The 23,630-nt window shown below is 46.8% G+C and overlaps 1 protein-coding gene across 5 annotated transcripts in view; it reads right to left on the reverse strand.

Annotated features, from left to right (window-relative positions):
- Nucleotides 1-7,631: 7,631 nt before the first annotated feature.
- l3mbtl1 (L3MBTL histone methyl-lysine binding protein 1) overlaps nucleotides 7,632-23,630 on the reverse strand; it is a 147,462-nt gene continuing 131,463 nt past the window's right edge. For 4 of the 5 annotated variants that reach the window (XM_072515024.1, XM_072515026.1, XM_072515025.1 and 1 more), the window contains 5 exons: nucleotides 20,076-20,273; nucleotides 16,669-16,730; nucleotides 10,668-10,837; nucleotides 8,723-8,785; nucleotides 7,632-8,386 (listed from right to left, as the gene is read on the reverse strand). In XM_072515024.1, coding sequence (XP_072371125.1) covers nucleotides 8,252-8,386; nucleotides 8,723-8,785; nucleotides 10,668-10,837; nucleotides 16,669-16,730; nucleotides 20,076-20,273 — 628 coding nt within the window. In that variant the 3' untranslated portion in view covers nucleotides 7,632-8,251. The remainder of the gene's footprint in view (nucleotides 8,387-8,722; nucleotides 8,786-10,667; nucleotides 10,838-16,668; nucleotides 16,731-20,075; nucleotides 20,274-23,630) is intronic. The other variant, XM_072515027.1, reaches the window with a different exon arrangement.

Consider the following 23,630-nt stretch of genomic DNA (forward strand, 5'->3'; position numbering starts at 1 on the left):
TCTGCCTCGCTCTGGGGACGTCTCACTCGCGTCGTCAGCCATGTATATGGTGGATAACCATTGCCACCAAGGATCCATCCAGAAATTGGACTGGCACTTCAAAAACCTGTAGGAGCGGTGAGTTATGCACGATGCGTAGTTAATGACAGCTCCCTTGGAAATTAGCACAGACCTGCATTATTCTCCTGTGGTCGCATGATAGTTGTATGATGATGGAGTGAAACCTTTTACAATTTACAAATGCAGCCTGTCTGTTGCCAGGGAGCTTTTGTTGCCACATCAGTACTATTGAATATACCTTGCACGCAATGAAACTCAGCTATGACACTGAAAGTGGCTGATCTTGCAGTCTGGCTGTCTTTATGGGTTGTGAAGTGGATAAAATTATTGGCCTTTACGATCCAGGACATCGGTCACCTCTTTTGCGTACCTATGTATGACAGTCTGTGAGATACCACATATCTCATCCATTGTGCCCTGGAAGTCCCCATGAGAAAGGAATTGAGTGCCGCTGGCTTGGAGTTCCCGCCAAATCAATGTGGCTGTATGTCTTGTTAATCCAACATAATTCGATCACCATTTCCCGGGACATCCTCAGACCGTCTCTGGCATCACTTCTCGGATATCGGAACATGGCTAGTTCTTGTCTTGCCGATGCCTTCCCTGGATATCTACGGCCAGACCAGCTTCCCAAACCAGCCTTGTCGCCTCACCTGTTGCACAGCAAGAGCTCTCCTTTTTTGCTTGCTCTCTTCCTGCTTCCGAGGTTGTATGAAAATTGGGTGAATGAGACCCATGGTTCTGGAAGTAATGCACTGTGAGAAGAGGGAAGACATAAAGCGCAATTTCATCCAGGATTTTCATTCATTTCACTGTTTATTTGGGAGTCAATACAGTGCAAAATAACTTACCCACCCAGAACAACCTGCCTCCCACTTCAAACAACTGGCATTCAGAAAAGCTGAGTTTCACACAGGACCTGGAAAATATCGAGAGTGTTATATTCTACTCCACGATCTTCCACCCTCCCACTTTCCACCCTTCCTTTCCTCCTATGCACCGACCTTCACTTGAACACTACCATTGTCGTGTTATGTACTCTGGGATAACACAGGCTGCAACTGGATGCAGCTTTAACCAAAAGATACTCAACCTTGAAGTTAGTTCAATTTGATTTATTGAACCAGTAGCACAGTTAGCACAGCTCTCTATGAGTTCGACTCTCTGCTAACCTAAATGTGGTTACTCTGTCTGTCTGAACCAGACTAGCTCTTAGCCACGTGCTGGAGGTGTGATACTGTACATACACCCTGACTCACTCTGTAGATGCTCATCAGTGGAAAGAGGTGGAGTATGAGTGCCTTCTGCCTTTTATAGTGAGATAACACCCCTGAGTGTCCTGCCTGCTCATTGGTCATGTCCTGTTCTCTGTGTTCATTAGCTGCCTGTCTGTATATCATTATCTGCATGTCTGCATATCATGACAACCATCTGTCCACCCTCCTTTCCCTCCTCTGCACCTACCTTCACCCAAACGCCAGCCCTCCAGCACCCTGTGCTACAGGAAATGTGCTTACCTCATGGACAACTGCACCAGGCTGAGCAGTGCATATTACCCTCAAACAATCCTCAGCTAGATGCCACGAGATTAACGTGCATCGCTGACTTTATCTGAAGGTAGGACTTAATTGTAAACTGTAACACGTTAATGAGTATTCATGGCACGTAAATGTATTACAAATAGGAACCTGACACAGGCCGACATAATTTTAAGCATGCCACAAAGATGTCGCTGACTTTATCATTGCACCTGAACCCACCATCAGGAAACCAAAACTTTGCTTCCCGCCTAATTAAGTCACCCTGCATGCCACGCTTCCCACTCATGTGGGCTCTGTAAAATTCCACCCTTAAGCTCCAAATGATTATACCACGCATAAGTGTCACAATTGTCTACAAAGACTGAAAGGTAATTGTAACAAATTATGCTCTGAACATTATACTTTTCAAATTATTAGGGCAGCACGGTAGCCTTGTGGATAGCACAATTGCTTCACAGCTCCAGGGTCCCAGGTTTGATTCCGGCTTGGGTCGCTGTCTGTGCGGAGTCTGCACATCCTCCCCGTGTGTGCGTGGGTTTCCTCCGGGTGCTCCGGTTTCCTCCCACAGTCCAAAGATGTGCGGGTTAGATGGATTGGCCATGATAAATTACCCTTAGTGATCAAAATTGCCCTTAGTGTTGGGTGGGGTTACTGGGTTATGGGGATAGGGTGGAGGTGTGGGCTTGGGTAGGGTGCTCTTTCCAAGAGCCGGTGCAGACTCGATGGGCTAAATGGCCTCAAAGAACAAAGAAAGAACAAAGAAATGTACAGCACAGGAACAGGCCCTTCGGCCCTCCAAGCCCGTGCCGACCATACTGCCCGACTAAACTACAATCTTCTACACTTCCTGGGTCCGTATCCTTCTATTCCCATCCTATTCATATATTTGTCAAGATGTCCCTTAAATGTCCCTATCGTCCCTGCCTCCACTACCTCCTCCGGTAGTGAGTTCCAGGCACCCACTACCCTCTGCGTAAAAAACTTGCCTCGTACATCTACTCTAAACTTTGCCCCTCTCACCTTAAACCTATGCCCCCTAGTAATTGACCCCTCTACCCTGGGGAAAAGCCTCTGACTATCCACTCTGTCTATGCCCCTCATAATTTTGTATACCTCTATCAGGTCGCCCCTCAACCTCCTTCGTTCCAGTGAGAACAAACCGAGTTTATTCAATCGCTCCTCATAGCTTATGCCCTCCATACCAGGCAACATTCTGGTAAATCTCTTCTGCACCCTCTCTAAAGCCTCCACATCCTTCTGGTAGTGTGGCGACCAGAATTGAACACTATACTCCAAGTGTGGCCTAACTAAGGTTCTATACAGCTGCAACATGACTTGCCAATTCTTATACTCAATGCCCCGGCCAATGAAGGCAAGCATGCCGTATGCCTTCTTGACTACCTTCTCCACCTGTGTAGCCCCTTTCAGTGATCTGTGGACCTGTACTCCTAGATCTCTTTGACTTTCAATACTCTTGAGGGTTCTACCATTCACTGTATATTCCCTACCTGCATTAGCCCTTCCAAAATGCATTACCTCACATTTGTCCAGGTTAAACTCCATCTGCCATCTCTCCGCCCAAGTCTCCAGACAATCTAAATCCTGCTGTATCCTCAGACAGTCCTCATCGCTATCCGCAATTCCACCAACCTTTGTGTCGTCTGCAAACTTACTAATCAGACCAGTTACATTTTCCTCCAAATCATTTATATATACTACAAAGAGCAAAGGTCCCAGCACTGATCCCTGTGGAACACCACTGGTCACAGCCCTCCAATTAGAAAAGCATCCCTCCATTGCTACCCTCTGCCTTCTATGGCCTAGCCAGTTCTGTATCCACCTTGCCAGTTCACCCCTGATCCCGTGTGACTTCACCTTTTGTACTAGTCTACCATGAGGGACCTTGTCAAAGGCCTTACTGAAGTCCATATAGACAACATCTACTGCCCTACCTGCATCAATCATCTTAGTGACCTCCTCGAAAAACTCTATCAAGTTAGTGAGACACGACCTCCCCTTCACAAAACCGTGCTGCCTCTCACTAATAAGTCCATTTGCTTCCAAATGGGAGTAGATCCTGTCTCGAAGAATTCTCTCCAGTAATTTCCCTACCACTGAAGTAAGGCTCACCGGCCTGTAGTTCCCGGGATTATCCCTGCCACCCTTCTTAAACAGAGGAACAACATTGGCTATTCTCCAGTCCTCCGGGACATCCCCTGAAGACAGCGAGGATCCAAAGATTTCTGTCAAGGCCTCAGCAATTTCCTCTCCAGCCTCCTTCAGTATTCTGGGGTAGATCCCATCCGGCCCTGGGGACTTATCTACCTTAATATTTTTAAGACACCCAACACCTCGTCTTTTTGGATCACAATGTGACCCAGGCTATCTACACCCCCTTCTCCAGACTCAACATCTACCAATTCCTTCTCTTTGGTGAATACTGATGCAAAGTATTCATTTAGTACCTCGCCCATTTCCTCTGGCTCCACACATAGAGTCCCTTGCCTATCCTTCAGTGGGCCAACCCTTTCCCTGGCTACCCTCTTGCTTTTTATGTAAGTGTAAAAAGCCTTGGGATTTTCCTTAACCCTATTTGCCAATGACTTTTCATGACCCCTTCTAGCCCTCCTGACTCCCTGCTTAAGTTCCTTCCTACTTTCCTTATATGCCACACAGGCTTCGTCTGTTCCCAGCCTTTTAGCCCTGACAAATGCCTCCTTTTTCTTTTTGACGAGGCCTACAATATCATTTGTCATCCAAGGTTCCCGAAAATTGCCGTATTTGTCTTTCTTCCTCACAGGAACATGCCTGTCCTGTATTCCTATCAACTGACACTTGAAAGCCTCCCACATGTCAGATGTTGATTTGCCCTCAAACATCCGCCCCCAATCTATGCTCTTCAGTTCCCGCCTAATATTGTTATAATTAGCCTTCCCCCAATTTAGCACATTCATCCTCGGACCACTCTTATCCTTGTCCACCAGTACTTTAAAACTTACTGAATTGTGGTCACTGTTACCGAAATGCTCCCCTACTGAAACATCTACCACCTGGCCGGGCTCATTCCCCAATACCAGGTCCAGTACCGCCTCTTCCCTAGTTGGACTGTTTACATATTGTTTTAAGAAGCCCTCCTGGATGCTCCTTACAAACTCTGCCCCGTCTAAGCCCCTGGCACTAAGTGAGTCCCAGTCAATATTGGGGAAGTTGAAGTCTCCCATCACCACAACCCTGTTGTTTTTACTCTTTTCCAAAATCTGTCTACCTATCTGCTCCTCTATCTCCCGCTGGCTGTTGGGAGGCCTGTAGTATACCCCCAACATTGTGACTGCACCCTTCTTATTCCTGATCTCTACCCATATAGCCTCACTGCCCTCTGAGGTGTCCTCTCGCTGTATAGCTGTGATACTCTCCTGAACAAGTAGCGCAACTCCGCCTCCCCTTTTACATCCCCCTCTATCCCGCCTGAAACATCTAAAACCTGGAACGTTTAGCTGCCAATCCTGCCCTTCCCTCAACCAGGTCTCTGTAATGGCAACAACATCATAGTTCCAAGTAGTAATCCAAGCTCTAAGTTCATCTGCCTTACCCGTAATGCTCCTTGCATTAAAACATATGCACTTCAGGCCACCAGACCCGCTGTGTTCAGCAACTTCTCCCCGTCTGCTCTGCCTCAGAGCCACACTGTCCATATTCCCTAGTTCTCCCTCAACGCTCTCACCTTCTGACCTATTGCTCCCGTGCCCACCCCCCTGCCATACTAGTTTAAACCCTCCCGTGTGACACTAGCAAATCTCGCGGCCAGGATATTTATGCCTCTCCGGTTTAGATGCAACCCGTCCATCTTATACAGGTCACACCTGCCCCGGAAGAGCTCCCAGTGGTCCAGATAACCGAAACCCTCCCTCCTACACCAGCTGTTTAGCCACGTGTTTGTCTGCTCTATCTTCCTATTTCTAGCCTCACTGGCACGTGGCACAGGGAGTAATCCCGAGATTACAACCCTCGAGGTCCTGTCTTTTAACTTTCTGCCTAGCTCCCTGAACTCCTGCTGCAGGACCTCATGCCTCTTCCTGCCTATGTCGTTAGTACCAATATGTACAACGACCTCTACCTGTTTGCCCTCCCCCTTCAGGATTCCCTCTACCCGTTCGGAGACATCCTGGACCCTGGCACCAGGGAGGCAACATACCATCCTGGAGTCTCTTTCACGTCCACAGAAGCGCCTATCTGTTCCCCTGACTATAGAGTCCCCTATAACTATTACTCTTCTGCGCTTTGACCCTCCCTTCTGAACATCAGAGCCAGCCGTGGTGCCACTGCTCTGGCTGCTGTTGTTTTCCCCTGATAGGCTATCCCCCCCGACAGTATCCAAAGGGGTATATCTGTTCGAGAGGGGGACAACCACAGGGGATTCCTGCACTGACTGCCTGCCCTTTCTGGTGGTCACCCATTTCTCTGCCTGCACCTTGGGTGTGACCACACTTACATAACTGCGATCTATGACGCTTTCCGCCACCTGCATGCTCCTAAGTGCATCCAATTGCTGCTCCAACCGAACCATGCGGTCTGTGAGGAGCTGCAGTTGGGTGCACTGTAAATTTGCCTCCTTCTGCACTGTAAATTTGATGATAAATATAAATGATTATAAGTTGTTGTGAACACCATAGCAGAAGCACTGATGTACAATGCTAACTGAAAGCTGGATACTAACTGTGTGAGTATCTTATGTAAAGTGGTAATAAAGCTAAGAGGGAAAATTTCCTCGGCATTGATAAAGGGCCTATTTGTAACTTCATAATAATAATAATCGCTTATTCACCACAATATTAGCCACATTAAACTTTTGCTAATTTTGTAAGTGATTTATTTTTTATACAGTGCAACTCACATTTTACTTGAAATACATTTTGCTCTTCCAAATTGGAAAATAAATTATGATACACACTCCAAAGTGACATTTTGAGCTTTTGGAAGTAATTATCAATGCGGTTTTTCTAAGTGAGATGATTTATTCAAAACTCTTTAACCCATGTAGACAATCTTTGCAGTAGTTAAGGAATACAGTTCAGAAAGCTTAATCGGAAACATGCACTATTCCAACCAAACAAGGATGAATCAGTACTCTAGCCCAGATATTTACAATGTATTTAAATTAGCAAAATGGTGGCCTTAATGCCTCCAGTAGAAATATAATCACTTGGAACTGAAGTATCAAGTAACCATTGCCATATTAGCAGGCAATACTTGCCATCCTCATGTGGAATGTCTTTATTCCCTAAATTAGCATCAATCTAGTTAACATAAATGGTTAAAAATCTGTTGTAAAATGGAAAGGGAACTAACCTGTGAAGTAGCTGATTGCCCACGATATATCGCCAACAATAAACATCAATGTTATGTTTGTTAAAGAGTAGAACAGAGCTGGAATATCTTTCCCTCACAGTGTAAGCAATGCTGCTGGTAACATTTACAGGTGAAGCGGGCTGAAATTTAAGTGCATCTCCTTACACAGTGACAAAAAACACTTTTGAGGACTGTCATGATATTCAGGTAAACATCATGGTGCAAACATACATACATACTGATGGACAGATCAACGGACCAATCAATACACACACACCACAGCCAATCACAGGCAAGAGCATACACACTATAAAACGGGGAACACGACACTTCCCGCTCATTCCAGCAGGAGACAGCTCAGGGCACAGAGTTCACAGCAAGCCACTCAGACATCCACCATGTGCTGAGTGCCACTCCAAGATAGTGTTAGGGATAGGTCCACAGATTAAAGGGTAATGAACGAACCACAGTAATCAGTTTACCATTGTAAATATTGTTAGTAATAAAACTGAGTTGTACCATCCGCAGCCGTGTTGGTTCGTCTGTGTAGCAGAGCACCCAACACGACAAGGACTAATTGTGGACTTTTAAAAGGTAGTAGGCAAATAATACCAACAGGGTTAAAGTCCCATAATATATGCAAATTTTAAACGGAAGGAGAAATGATGATTCAAAAAAACAAAGTTTTCTCAAGCTGCCCACATGTCTCAACGAGGCAAAATACTTTTAATGGATTGATACCAAATGTAAACTCAAAAACAATTAGAAAAGTTACATTCTGATTTTCTTCATGTAAGGCTTTGCCTTTGAAACATATACAAAATACATCACATTTTCTTTAGAATGGTTACCTGTAATTAAATTAATCTACAATTTGTTCAATGATTCAAAACAGCAATGCAACCAAATATAATTTAAATGCATTTTTTAAATCTGTACAACAATGCTGCCACAACTTTTAATTAAAACATTACTGATCGTTTCATGAAATTACATTTAAATTGCAAATTGTCACAGTTAAAATCCTTTCACATAATGTCTCACTGGTTTTCATAAATGGGAATATAATTGAAATATTCCATCACTGACCGAGAGATAAATCAAGCAATGTTTGCAACTTCACATACATACAGTCAACGACTAATACAACTTGTTTTGTTCAATTTCCTTGCCATTTAGCACAAATTTACCAGTGTAAAAGAAACATAAACCATTCATTATTAACAAAACGCAATTCTCAGTTCTTCCGGAGAAGTTTCATTTTGCTTGTACAGGATTGTGTTGCTCTTATATTCTCAGGAATGTCATGTTAGAGTATCATCTGCACTTTTGAACATAAGAATTGAGTTATAAATCTTTAATGCTGGACCAAGTTTAATGCTCATGATCTTCACTATATCCACCTGCGTTAGAAGAAGAAAAGCCTCCCCATCAATCGACTGTAAAATAAAAAAGTGGTGGAGTTCGTCAATACAGTGCAGGGTACGGAAATGAAAATGTCACATTACATGTCTTATTCCCAGAAATGTTCCTGTGAATAAATTTGAACAGTGATTCATGTTTTGACTGTTTAAGAAAATAATCATGTTGATATTGAGCTTCGGGAAATTAACTGCAAACTACAAACACTTGAAATTCTGCTGGTTTGAATGGCGGTTAGAAGAATTTCAGCCAAGCATTTATAGGCTGGAATCCAATAGCACCATCTCAGGGCTTTAATAAAATGGCACACCATGGTACTAACTATTGGGCGCACAAAGTAGCTCGTCTCCTACCTCTTCTTTGAAGAGCTTTGCCTGTTGCTCGCAACCAGTGAGTGTCCGAATAAAGCTTCCCACCTACAATAAGTAAATAATGTTGCCATGTCAGTAATATACTAAATGAACAAAATATGCACAATGGATTACTTTTATCTTTTATAGAAGTTTCCATAGTCGACAGACGTTATACAGAAATATAACTAATACCGAAGTTATTCGATTTTGTGTCATTTTGCAGACTTAACTGAGAAACATTAAATATGTGTAACAAAAACAGAAAATACTGGACAATCACAGCAGCTCTGACAGCATCTGTGGAGAGAGGAGGGAACTAACGTTTCGAATCTGGATGACGCTTTGTCAAAAGAAACTCTTTTTGAGACTCTTTTTGACAAAGAGTCATCCAGACTCTAAACCTAACCTTCCACCTCTCTCCACAGATGCTGTCAGATCTGCTGTGATTGTTCAGTATTTTCTGTTTGTATTTCTGATTCCAGCATCCGCAGTAATTTGCTTTCATTATTAAATATGTTCACTAGGATTTATCATTTTAAAATTCACAATATTATTTAATCGGACAGGCTTTTACAGATGTTTCTATACATTTAAATTATTATATTGTTTGAGGTGGATTGAAACTGGAAAACCAGGCATGAGTTTGATTCTTGAACGAGGATCAGCTTAAACAACTCCACCAATTACATTTTATGTCAAGAAATTGAAATTGAAGCTCAAATATTTACATACCAATAGCAGTCCACAATCATCCGACTAGTGGCTTTTCACAGTAACTACATTGCAGTGTTAATGTAAGCCTACTTGTGACACTAATAAAGATTATTATTATTAAAGTGAGTTTTGATAATCCACTTTTCCTTTGAATGGCTGTTCCCTGAATCCCCAAGACATGATGATGGAACTTGCCGGGCCTTCTTTGCACCTCCTGATTACTGCTCTGCAAAACTCTCCGCTCTCACTCCTGTGACTGAGCCTCGACCCCCGATGACCACGTGTGCTCCCAGTTGGCTGCCAGGCTGCTGCTGCTGCTGGCTATCTGGCCTGGCCTCTGCTCTCTTGCCGCCCAGCCCTGTTACTGCCCAGCCCAGGCTTCTCACTCTCAGCCCTGTTACCTGGTTGGCCTCTGGTCAAGTTGCCCCATTTCTGCTGCTCCCCGAATTCCCCGAGACACGACATTGGCACTTGCCTGGCCTACTTCACACCTCCTGACTGCTGCTCTGCTCACCTCTCTTCTCTCACTTTGATGGCCTGAGCCTTGACAACAGCGTGCATTCCTGGGTGGCTGCCTCTGTTCTCTTTGTTTGCTTGCCAGTCCTGGTCTAGCGGTCGAGAGTCACCCCTTGCTTCCCTTGATGGCCATTGGGCAGCACCTCCTCCTCACCTCACTGAATGCTTTGCAGGCTCGCACCCCGATGTTCGATCGGCGATCTCACTTTTCCTTCAGGCTACCTGCCAGACCGAATGCCAGAACCTGGCTGCTGCTTTGCCCCTTTACTCAATGGAAGTTCAGAAACTTCACATCTGTTCAGGAGATCCTTGTCTGAACTGCTCAAATTCTCCACCACCTCTCAACGTCTGATAAACTGTGTTCCCGCTCTAAAGGGGAGTCCACCAATCAGAGCCCGATGTTGTTCTGTTGCCTGCTGATAACTCATTCGAATTTCTTGAGCCGATCAGCAAATTCAGAGTTACCAAGCCTCTAATTGGTGTTCCCACCACAACCATCATCTCTCTGTATGGGGCTCCCCCATTGTCCGAGATCCCTCGCTGCAGCGCTGTGTGTTTCATTGAAAGTCCGCCTCTGTCGATGATTGCGAAAGATATGATAAATAATTGACTGCAAGGTCGTGCAGCTTTAGTTCAGAACAATTCCAGCATTCAAATATACGTTTGCATAATTTTTAAACTGCTGCATCTCATCTGCTTTTCTTTCACTTCTTACCTCTTCAGTGGTCCATTTGGCCACCTTGTTGGCACTAATTCCAGCTACGCCTGGAAGCAGCTTGCAGTGCTGTTCCCAGCACAAGGACAACGAACGAGCTGGATGTGGGGACATGGCAGACATAAAGACTGATTGATGCAAGTCTTGTTGCATACCATCTTTTGGAATGTCTAGAAATATAGCATTAGAAAAACACTAAGGCAATAATGATACATTTGAACCTTACTAAATATCCGTCACATTTATTCGCTATGTTTAAGGTTAATTTTGCCTTTTTATTACAAGTTATATAACTTCCATAACATGCAACTTAATGAAACAATTGGTAAATGCATTGGTACAAAATTAAGCTGGAAGATGTTACACAGAATGACATAGAGTGCACAACACACAAACCGACCATTCGGTCCAGCAGTTCAATGCAATCTTTTTGCTCTTTTCAGGTTTTTACCTATCCTTCCTCATATAATTCTATCCGAATGACCGCCTGGTTTCTTCACTCCTTTTTATTTATCTTGATTTCCCTTAAACGCGTCTATTCTGTTCACCTCAACACTCTCTGTTATGTATTCTCAGCTCTCTTTGGGTAAGGAAGTTCCTTCTGAATCCCCTACTGTATTTCTTGGTGACTATGTTATCATGGTGGCCTCTGGTTTTGCTCTTTCCCACAAGTGGAAACACATTCTCTCTGTCTACTTTAGCGACCATTCATTTTACTACCTCTTTACTGATTCAGCATAGCTTGTATGTCAGCTTGTTAAAGGATTCCTTGCTTTCTTATCACTGACCATGGACGGGTGTTATAACCCGCAAGTACCTTACGGTGTGGGAACAATTCATTTCCCCGTGGACCATGCAGGATATGAGCTCCCCTGTTAAGGGGTAGGGGGACTGCTAACCAATGTATAATTGTAGGATATACAAAGCCAGCCAGTTAGGCACCAGCAAGACAGACACAGATGGGATCTACCGCGTGATATATATAATAGTTATTGGAAATAAACTAAGTCTCATGGAACTGCTCTGTGTGGACCCCTTCGTGGCCTTATAAAAACGGGATTCTCCGATCTCGGTTGGAATTTTTCAGAGTAGCCCGTTAGCGGCAGGATTCGCAATGGCCCGCTGAATTCCACGTCGGGCCATAATCGTGATTCGTGCCGGCCCGCAATGCGGGCCGTAATGGGTTTCCCAACGTCCAACAAGCTTCCCGCCCAGACCCGGTGGGAACATGCGAATAGCTCATTGGAGCTGTTATGCATGTAATTTCCGGGCAGGACACCCAATTCACCTGATTCCTCGGATGCTCCCACCCCCCAGCCGCAAATCCTGCTGGTGTGAATTGGTGTCATAGAACATAGAACATAGAACAATACAGCGCAGTACAGGCCCTTCGGCCCACGATGTTGCACCGAAACAAAAGCCATCTAACCTACACTATGCCATTATCATCCATATGTTTATCCAATAAACTTTTAAATGCCCTCAATGTTGGCGAGTTCACTACTGTAGCAGGTAGGGCATTCCACGGCCTCACTACTCTTTGCATAAAGAACCTACCTCTGACCTCTGTCCTATATCTATTACCCCTCAGTTTAAAGTTATGTCCCCTCGTGCCAGCCATATCCATCCAAGGGAGAAGGCTCTCACTGTCCACCCTATCCAACCCCCTGATCATTTTGTATGCCTCTATTAAGTCTCCTCTTAACCTTCTTCTCTCCAACGAAAACAACCTCAAGTCCATCAGCCTTTCCTCATAAGATTTTCCCTCCATACCAGGCAACATCCTGGTAAATCTCCTCTGCACCCGCTCCAAAGCCTCCACGTCCTTCCTATAATGCGGTGACCAGAACTGTACGCAATACTCCAAATGCGGCCGTACCAGAGTTCTGTACAGCTGCAACATGACCTCCCGACTCCGGAACTCAATCCCTCTACCAATAAAGGCCAACACTCCATAGGCCTTCTTCACAACCCTATCAACCTGGGTGGCAACTTTCAGGGATCTATGTACATGGACACCTAGATCCCTCTGCTCATCCACACTTTCAAGAACTTTACCATTAGCCAAATAATCCGCATTCCTGTTATTCCTTCCAAAGTGGATCACCTCACACTTCTCTACATTAAACTCCATTTGCCACCTCTCAGCCCAGCTCTGCAGCTTATCTATATCCCTCTGTAACCTACTACATCCTTCCACACTATCAACAACACCACCGACTTTAGTATCGTCTGCAAATTTACTCACCCACCCTTCTGCGCCTTCCTCTAGGTCATTGATAAAAATGACAAACAGCAACGGCCCCAGAACAGATCCTTGTGGTACTCCACTTGTGACTGAACTCCATTCTGAACATTTCCCATCAACCACCACCCTCTGTCTTCTTTCAGCTAGCCAATTTCTGATCCACATCTCTAAATCACCCTCAATCCCCAGCCTCCGTATTTTTTGCAATAGCCTACCGTGGGGAACCTTATCAAACGCTTTGCTGAAATCCATATACACCACATCAACTGCTCTACCCTCGTCTACCTGTTCAGTCACCTTCAGTCAGTCCTGGGAAACGCGGACGTAGCGGCTTGCAATCCGAGGAGTGGCAACTAGGTGAGTACTCTCCCTATGAGTGCCTCCAGGCTGCCGAGGGGGGGTCCTACAATGGAGGTGGGGGTCAGGGCCTCTGCTGGGCTGGAGGAGGTCAGGTTGGTGGTCTTTCCTGGGATGGGGGCTCATTTGGCTGTTCTTCCCATCTGCAATCTTTAAACCCTTTAAACAGTCAGTATCTAAAAATTATGCTCTCTCATTATAAACTGAAAGTGTTGCCATCTGTACCTCCAAACTCTTTAAACAGTCAGTATGTCAAGTTCAAAGATTGGTGAGATGAAGGTAAAAGTAATCTCTTTAATATGGTGGAAACATTTCAAGTGGTTTTCTCACATGTCAATTTCATTGCCCATTAAAGTATTAAAGGCTGTTTGTATGCCTGAAGGCTAAAACCTTGGAACTGCATTGTTTACCTTCAATTTCATGCATCCTAAAATTATTTTGATTGATGGTGGAGGCAGTTTGAAATGTGGATTAAGGTTGTTTATTCATAGATCTTGCAGGGATCCATGAACTCAGGGGAGCAGGTGGTTTTCGAACGACAGTTTTTCTTACGAAGTTGCCTCTTTCTTCTCAAGTGCTTCCTATAAAGGACCCCCCTTCCCACCCAGCAGGCATTTTTATGGGGAGCTAGCCAAGGGCCTGGCCTGAATGGGGGAGGGGGAGAATGGGGGGGCTGAAGAGGAGACTAAGGTCCGGGATTCTCCGGTATCCGGCGGGGCGGGCTTTACCGGCGCCAAGGGGTGGCGTGAACCATTCCGCCGTCGGGCAGCCCGGAAGGTGCGGAATCCTCCGCACTTTTGGGGGATTGGCCGGCGTGAGTTGGTGCATGCGCAGGAGCGCCAGTGCGTTCCCAGAACCGCTGGTGTGATTCCTGTGCATGCGCAGGGGGTTTCTGCTCCGCGCCGGCCATGGTGGATCTTTACACAGGCTGGCGCGGAGGGAAAGAGTGCCCCCACGCCACAGACCCGCCTGCAGATCGGTGGGCCCTGATCGCGGGCCAGGCCATCGTGGCCCCCCTCCCCCGGGGCCAGATCCCCCCACGCCCCCTAGAGGACCCACAGGCCGCCCTCAGAGCCAGGTCCCGCCGGTATGGACCTGGTCTAATCCACGCCGGCGGAACTGGCCGAAAACGGGCGACCGCTCGGCCCATTGGGGATCGGAGAATCGTCAGGGGGCCACTGCCAACGGCCCCCGACCGGCGCGGCACGATCCCCGCCCCCACCAAAAAATTGGCGCCAGAGAATTCGGCAGCTGGCGTCAGAACGGGATTCAGGGCGCACCTCCGGCGATTCCCGACCCGGCGGGGGGTCAGAGAATCCTGCCCAAGGTGTGTGAAGGGGGGGATTGAGGATTGAGGAGGAGGGTTCCAGTGCCAGTGATCCAGGGAGGGGTGCTGCAGCAGCACTTTGAGATCAGCCGGTCTGACGGAGCAGGACCTGTGAGTGAGATTAGATTGAATGTCACTGAAATCCCAATTGAGGATAAAAAACTTTCAAAGTGTCATGGAATGGCACGTCAGGGTTGTTCCGAGTACCAACGAGATTCACTCGGGTTTTCGCGCTGGCGGAAGCACTTAGTCGCCGATCGGGCGAATTGTGTCCCTCTTCTCCTGTCGTCCCATTGCAAGCGAGAATGGAGAATTTGGTGATCCAGCCAAACGCGATTAACCTTCAGCGGAACCGGAGAATCCTCGCCACAAGCGAGATTGGAGTTTTCCGGCACATATTTTCAAGAGCAAAAATATATCAGTGAATACACTGGAGTTCCTCATACTCAACTTTTTTTCAAAAAATTGGCAACATAAAAACCTTCAGCTTGATAACTTATCGCCTGATTTAGTTGGATAATTAAAGTTGACTGAAAGATTTTTTTTACAAATTATTTCATTTTTGAACATTGACTTGCTAAAAATTTGATCAAAGCCAAAGAGGAAGGCAGGTGGTGGAAGACCCAAGGGGTGAGGCAAGCCGGGATAGATCATGAAGCAGGGAGAGTGTGCAATGGATAGAGTTTGCAGGGGTTAGAGCTCATGGTGGGGTGCAGCACGCTGGGTTGGATCATTCTGGGAGCATTGTGCGCAAGGGGTGGAGCAAGCAGAGAACCAAGTGTGCTGCGGGTGAAACAAGGGTGGTGGAGGAATGCGTATTGGGTGGAGCATGTAGGGCGGCAAGTGCACAGTGGGTGGAGCATGTACAGAATGGAGCACAATTTGTACCCGCCTGTTAGAGGTGGCCCCAGTGCTGTCCTGCAGAACTACAATTGGAGTTCAGGCACCTGAATATGTGCTCAAGGGGTTGCTCAGTGAGAGCTCTTGTTCTTGCAAAGTTGTCTTTATATCTGCAATCAATATCTCTTCCTGGGACCGTGGTAGGATTCAAGAGCCAGATGTACGACCTCCAAGGAACCAACCTGACGCATGCTCATCTCAGTGGAGGTCAGGAGGAATCAAGGACTGGTGTAGGGTAAAGACATTCAGACTACCTGCAAGTAAAGTGGGCATGGAGCAGTATTACTCACTGCCCATGGCCACTACCTGACGTCAAAGACCAGCTACATACTCAGTGAAACCCATTTCTGGTTCATGATGGGAACATTGTAGAATAATGTTTATACTGTCATTATTGATCTGCACGGGCAATTGCAACAATGCACCAAATCTGACAGTTCTTTTCTCTTGATCAGCAATCTGCATTGGGAAGGCAATGTATTACTGTCTCCTTGCAAAGAGAGCATTGTCGCCTGTTTGATGGTCATATGGAGAGCAAACTGACTGATATTGCTCACTTGGGCTATATGAAAGATTTTGACCTTTTGGTACATTTTGGTTCCATTCCCCAGCATCAGTGTCTTCGAAAGGGGAGGCGAAGAAAACACAGCAAAAAGGCTAAATATATTTGTTTTAAAATCAGAGCACAGTTTTGGCTTTTGTGTCATATGTTAAGGAAAGTTTGTGTACTTTCTTTCATTGAATTCTCATAATAATTTGTGGGCGTTGAATTCCATATGTTCTGCTCATTTTTCATGAATAGACTACAAAATGGAAGTGAAATTTTCTTACTTGCAGAGTATAAGGAAATACCCTTTCAAAAGTGCCATTATAGTGTTCAGTAAACGATTAAGTTACGATCCGGGATGGCAAACTTCATTTGCAAATATTAAATGCACTCACATTGCCTTGCCGTGTGTGCTATTTTTATTTGAAATGGCGAATGCCTGTGTACCATGGAGTGTTTGTTTGTGAAGTTGACTGATTGGAATTTCTACCCGTATAAATAAACTGCTGCTGAGATTTCAAATAAGAAAAATATAATTTGTACTAAATCAAATATTAAATATGTGATGCATCAAAGCTGCCAGAAATAATCATCCTGCAAGGCACCCTGCATTTCAACTCACTCTGAAAGCTGACTTTTAATTCCTCTTGCTGAAGCTTATGATACTTGGGTGGGCGACCAATCCTGGAAAAAAGCGAAAGAAAGTTAAAGAAAGATATATCAAACTGATGAGTGAATTCTCACTGATGTGGGGCCGGATTTCATGGCCGTTCACGCTGGCCGGGCTCTTACGGTCCCGCCGATAGCCCACCCCCGCTACGATGGGAAGCAACGTTGACAATGGTGGGACCAGAAGATCTAGCTGGCGGCCACTGGCAAGCCGCCTTCTACCTCTGCAGAACACGCCACGGAGGGGGAGGAAAATCCCGCCCGTGGTCATTGGTGGCTGTTTCTGTTGCTTCATTTTCCAGTGCGACTATCAATAATACTTTTTTGTCGGTCCCATGTGTGTATGTATACTTCTGTGTGTCTCTGCGCGATGATAGACAAATAGAAAATAGACAACATCCTATTCACTTGTTGAAAGAGAATATCTGATACCATGCTACCACAAAGTGAGGCACAAAGATTTAAAACATCGAGAACCAGCGTTTATTAAAAGGATCAAAGTACGGAGCGCTGTTTTCTTTTGACACTCAAGAGATCCAATGTGCTGCTTGCCAGTGTGGACATTTTAAGTTCATGTTAACTTTGCCTATAAATGAAGACCAACTTTGCATGCTATTTTCAGTAAGATGGTTTGTTAATGGACAAGATTCTAGATGTGGTATCCATGAGTAAATTGTTGACCGTTTCTCTCAATCACTTTATTGTCATGACGCATATTAATGTTTATGTTATTCCTGAGTTTGGCTGTCTGTGCAGTCAACTTTTATTTTAAAATAAATACAGTACTTTATCCGAATGCAAAATGTATGTGTTGGCGATCTGTGAAAGTACAATAAATACTGCAAAACAGACCAAGAATTTAAGCAGAGTTCAAATATAAGACATTTCATCCAACAGTTCAAATGTTTAATGACTGTTGACATCTTTACTAAAGTCTGAAAATAAAATGTCTGAACTTTGATTTTGCAGCAACATTCAGAAATTTATGATGAATCACATTGAGATAAATGTATTTTTGATGAAGCAACAGCTTTGTGTCAAAGAAACTTGACAGTACGATAAGAATTCCTCTTGTGCAATGATGCTGTAAATGTCTGAACATTTCCCATTGGGCCACGTCTACGAAAATGCTAAACATTTCATGAGAAAGATTAAACAGAGAAAATACAATGAATGCATTTATACTGTTGCTGCACATAGCAATCAGAGAACTTTTTTATCCAATATTTTAATAGGAATACATTTTCTAATACAATTTTATTAAACCATATGGTCAGTGCCTCATAGCATGATGGACCAGAGGAAGGAATTGTCCCATCCTGCTTGGGGCAGGTTTCCAGGTGCCCACCAGAGTGTGTGGCCATGGAGTGCAGCACTCAGCGCGAATCTGGCAAGACCTGCTGGACCAAGGTCTCTGTGGTGCTCACCAACTTTCCCTTGGTGGATCCGAGGCACTTGCATGGCGGAGCCATGGCATCAAACAGAAAGGGTTGGACTCCTCCATCATTTGCTCTAGTCTACTGAGTGACTGTTTACTCTCTGCCTGAGCCTAATCCAGAGATATGCCCCACTGAGGCATGTGTCTCTGTGCTGGTGGAGGTTGTGGTGAGTGCTGTGACGGTTCTTTGAGAGGTTCCTCTTCAGATGTGGTCTGAGGGCTCAGGCTGGGGCTCAGCTGCCTTGTGGGTCTGAAAGTGCTGGTGCCGAGAAAATAGAGAACGGAGTTTCAGTTCAGCATGGTAGCACAGTGGTTTGCACAGTTGCTTCACAGCTCCAGGGTTCCAGGTTCGATTTCCGGCTTGGGTCACTGTCTGTGCGGAGTCTGCACATTCTCCCCGTGTCTGCGTGTGTTTCCTCCGGGTGCTCCGGTTTCCTCCCACAGTCCAAAGATGTGCAGGTTAGGTGGAGTGGCCACACTAAATTGCCCTTAGCTAAGGTGGGGTTATTGGTTTACAGGGATAGGAGTTGTGGGCTTAAGTGGGGTGCTCTTTCCAGGAGCCGGTGCAGACGGGATGGGCCGAAGGACCTCCTTCTGCACTGTAAATTACATGATTAATGGGCATGAGTTATATAAGACTGCATGTGACTCACTGTGATTGTCAAGATGTGATGAGGTGGTGGAGTTGCGATGCATACTTGGTTGTTGGGAGAAGCCAATCTCCCCTTCCCCACAGGAGTGATCCCTGGGCTCCCCAATCAGCTCAGCTGACAGCCTCCTTGAACTCAGTGAGAGCAATGATATTGGTCATCCATTCCCGATCTGTAATGTTTCATGCCTGCTGTGTGTCAACATGGCCTGTGTGAAGACAAAAGGAAGGCTCGTGATGAGAAGGGATAGAACAGAGGTTGGGTGAAATGCATGTCCCCTGTGTGTGGTGAGTCCTCCCCAGAAGTCAGAGGATAGAGTGTGAACAACATGACTGATGGGATGGTGGTGATGTGAAAGCACCTGTGAGAGAATGGGTGTTGATTTGTGTCCCTCGCAAATGGATGTGTGAGATCCATGAAGAGAGTTACCATTTGACTGCATAATGCCTGATGAGAGTTTGATATTGGAGGTAGTTGAAGGGTGACTTACCCTGGTGGAGCAGGTGAGATCATTCCTCTTCCCGCATTGGATGGCATTTCGGGCATGGTTGCCACCTGTGTTGATCTGTGACACCCTCTGAGGCCAAAGATGTGAGGTTTTGTTGGTTCTGGAGCCATCCCTGGAACACAGGACACACCTGTGTACCCACATTTCTTTGATCAAGGCCTCAAGGGCCTAGTGAGTGAAGCAGGGTGCTGCCTTCTTCCTGAGGCTGTAAGCCTTGTTCTTCTGGCTGCCAGACACCTGTGATGGTCTCCTGGAGACAGATGGGCTGGAGAGAGTGAGATGCATACATTGGACTGGTGTTTAAATATGGCGGCCAGATTGGTGACCCTGCCAGCTGACAGCGAGCAGTTCAATCAGCTCCTGACATGTCAGGTGATTAAGTCTGATACTTGACTGTACATAAATAATGAGCTGCCAAGCGAGGTATTGGGCGCGAGTTCACGTCATTCCGTCCAGAGGGTGGGCGTGGTCAAAACTGCCCGCCATTGCACTTGGCCACATGAATGGAAAAATTGCCCATAGAGTTTAAGAGTAAGACCTTTTATCGTGTCACTCTGAAACATGTCATATTCCTGATTGCAATTCCCTTAGCTAAGGAATTGTATGGGCCCTAAACGGTTGAGTAAACGAAAACAATTATATAACCATGATAAACACCAGTCATTAATCAACTTCCTTTGATGCAGTTGTTTGGTTATATCACTTATGCAATTCTGTTCTATATCACTTATGCAATTCTGTTCTATGGCATTTACCATTATTACCTTCCATGATGTCTAGATTTCTTTCTTCGACCAAAAGACAAGAGATTTCTTTTTCGGGAAGATCCTTCTGCGTCTGACATCTCTACCTTCATCCTTGCTTGGTTCCTTTCAGCTAATGGACAGCCCGACAGGCGATGATGGGCAGTGAACTTCCCAGTAACGTGGCCTGAGCCATCACAGCCTGGAGTTGGACATTTCCTGAGGCAATCAATGTGCACAAAACAGGTTCAGTCACTACACTGCGTAAAGCTATTCCAATAAGTCTCAGTGTGGGGTAACATTGATGGAAATGAAAGTTCAAAAAGTATCTGAGCATGGAACATAAAAACATAATGGGCGGGATTCTCCGCTATCCGGTGGGGCGGGCCATACCGGCGCCGAGGAGTGGCGTGAACCACTCCGCCGTTGGGCCACCCGGAAGGTGCGGAATCTTCCACACCTTCAGGGGCTAGGCCGGCGGCGGCGGGGTTGGCGCCGCGCCAGCCGGCACTGAAGGGCTTGGCGCCGTGCCAACCGACGCCGAAGGGCCTCTGCCGGCCGGCGCAAGATGGCGCATGCGTGGGAGCGCCAGGGTGTACTGGCATCATCGCAGCGCATGCGCAGGGGGGTTCTTCTCCGCGCCAGCCATGGCGGACCGTGACACCGGCCGGTGAAGAGAGAAAAATTGCCCCCCCCGGCACTGGCCCGCCCGCGGATCGGTGGGCAGCGATCGCTGGCCAGGCCACCGTGGGCCCCCCCCCCCCCGGGGCCAGATCCCCCGCGCCCTCCCAAGGACTCCGCAGGCCGCCCGCAGAGCCAGGTCCCGCCGGTACGGACCCGGTGTAATATATGCCGGCGGGACTGGCCGAAAACGGGCAGTCACTCGGCCCATCGGGGGGCGGAGAATCGCCGGGGGGGGGGTGGTCGCTGCCAACGGCCCCCGACAGGCACCATGCAATTCCTGACCCCGCCAAAAATTCACGTCGCCCCCCCCCGGCGATTCTCCGACCCGGCGGGGAGTTGGAGAATCCCGCCCATAGTATCTCTTTCACTGAGTTGGATTCTGTCCTTCAGAGCAGGAACTGACTTTGTAAATGATAAACAAGATTACAACACACTTGAACTTAAAAAAAACCCGCAGCTGTTCATACCGATGCTTCCAAGACATTAGAAATTTGACGATTGGGTAGGGAAACATTGCATGTCTGCAAGCATGCAGGAACAAATCTGTCTCCTGGCATTCACAGGGCTTCACAAAGAACTCCAGGTATCCTGAATTAGAACTCTGCCGGGTGTAAGGACAATAATTACACATTATTCTTTCCAAGAAGTCCCGCTGCTTAAATGCCTGTCCCGCCGGCGTAGATTAAACCACCTACCTTACCGGCGGGACAAGGCGGCGCGGGCAGGCTCCAGGGTCCTGGGGGGGGGGCGCGGGGCGATCTGGCCCCGGGGGGTGCCGCCACGGTGGCCTGGCCCGCGATCGGGGCCCACCGATCTGCGGGCGGGCCTGTGCCATGCGGGCACTCTTTTCCTTCCGCCTTCGCCATGGTCTCCACCATGGCGGAGGCGGAAGAGACTCCCTCCACTGCGCATGCGCGGGAATGCCATCAGCGGCCGCTATCGCTCCCGCACATGCGTCGCCCGGAGATGCCATTTCCGCGCCAGCTGGCAGGGCACCAAAGGCCTTTTCTGCCAGCTGGCAGGGCGGAAATCAGTCCCGCGCGGGCCTAACCCCTCAAGGTTGGGGCTGGGCCCCCCAAGATGCGGAGGATTCCGCACCTTTGGGGCGGCGCAATGCCAGACTGATTTGCGCTGTTTTTGGCTCCGGTCGGCGGACATCGCGCCGATACCGGAGAATTTCGCCCCTGATCAGGATCATGAAATTCAAGATTGTTACAGAATTTCAAAGGCTTTGTTTGCTGGTCATTTTTAACTGCCTGGCTTTGGACAGTAGGATAAGATTAGAATCACCCCGAAAGATGCAAGGACTATAACTGCACTATAATCTGTGTTTGGGTTATCCGAGTTAGTGATTGAATCTGTTTCCAAAGCCACCTCTATGTTATGATTTACTTCACATAATAAAATAACAGCTTTACTATTTGTAACAGTGTGCTGAATCTTAATGTTTACATGTTTTTGTATTGTTGACATGGTTCATGTTGATATTATAGAGGTAATACTTAGTTCTGGGAAGATTTCTACAGTTTAATTATCGAAAATGGGATGTATGCAACTCAAGCAGTTTGGAGTCAATTTTATTTAAAGTGTTAAGGCCATGTTGACTTAAGGGGTTGACAGCGAGTAAGTTATGATCCTAAAACAGCATTTGGGCTTAAGTAGCTAGAGAAGTGGAGACGTGTGCTGTGATTTTGTGCCTCCATTCGATGTGAATCCAAATGGCAGCGTGGGCACAAAATATTGCAAGACTCAGAAAATGGGAATCTCGCTGGCAAGATCTCATTTTCTGATTTTCCCCACCCCTTGCCAGTGATGTAATGAGGTTTCCATGGACGAGAACCTCATTTCAATGAATAAATATGTAACTAAAGGTCTTCCCCGTTATATGGTGTCCTACTTGAGCATTTTGTCGGCTTCACGCCATGTTGGCGAGGTTTACATCGGCTTTTCAAAAACAGGAACCAGGCAACGGGAACACCCCCTGAGGCGCACAGGTAGGTACAGTGTCCAGGGGGAGTGCATGCTGGGCAGTACCCTGGCACTGCCTCCAGGCACTGTGCCAAGGGGCAGTGCCAGGGGGTTCCTCTGGGGAGCTCCATTGGGGGGAGTTCCCCTTATTTTGGGGGTTTTCCCTTGTGCATATTGGTAGCTGTTCCTCTTATCCGTGGTCATGATGTGGAGATGCCGGCGTTGGACTGGGGTGAGCACAGTAAGAAGACTTACAGCACCAGGTTAAAGTCCAACAGGTTTGTTTCAAATCAGAATAGTTCCAAAAGCTAGTGATTCAAAACAAACCTGTTGGACTTTAACCCTGATGGGGGGGGGGGGGGGGGGGGGCGGGGGGGGGGGGGGGGGGGGCTGCTATGTTTTTTTAAATCACAGATAAAATTTAGTGCATATGATTTAACGCTGTGGTCTCTGCCCCGCTGATGTGATAGTGTGAGCTATGCCGGGAGATTTCTTGTGCACCAAGTACTGCAAAATGTGGCAAGAAAAGCCACCAATGCAGCCTGCGAGTTGCTCACCGGTTTTCCCTTCTCAGCCAGCACTCCAGAGAGATGTTTTGCTTTGGGGGTTTGAGTCAAATTAGTTTAAAAGCTTGCAGTGAACCCTGAAAAGCTGCGTCATCATGGAGGTGGGTGGAGCTTAAGAAGGTTCTCTTGTTTCAATTTACCCACGTGCTCTGCAGTAGGGGAAGAGACCATGCTGAAAAGTGTCGCCAGTAGCAGGCCCCTGGCAGTAAGGGCTCAGAAACACCCTGAGACCTGTAATGGGAGAAGGGCCTGGGAGCTATTTGGTGCCGTTAGGGCAGGGTGGGAAATACTGGGCAGCCGAAAAGTTGATGAAAAGTCGCTGGCTCCTGGGATCAGAGAAGCTCCATCACCCTTTTAG

The sequence above is a fragment of the Scyliorhinus torazame genome, chromosome 8 (genome assembly GCF_047496885.1).
Source record: "Scyliorhinus torazame isolate Kashiwa2021f chromosome 8, sScyTor2.1, whole genome shotgun sequence".
Classification (NCBI taxonomy): domain Eukaryota; kingdom Metazoa; phylum Chordata; class Chondrichthyes; order Carcharhiniformes; family Scyliorhinidae; genus Scyliorhinus; species Scyliorhinus torazame.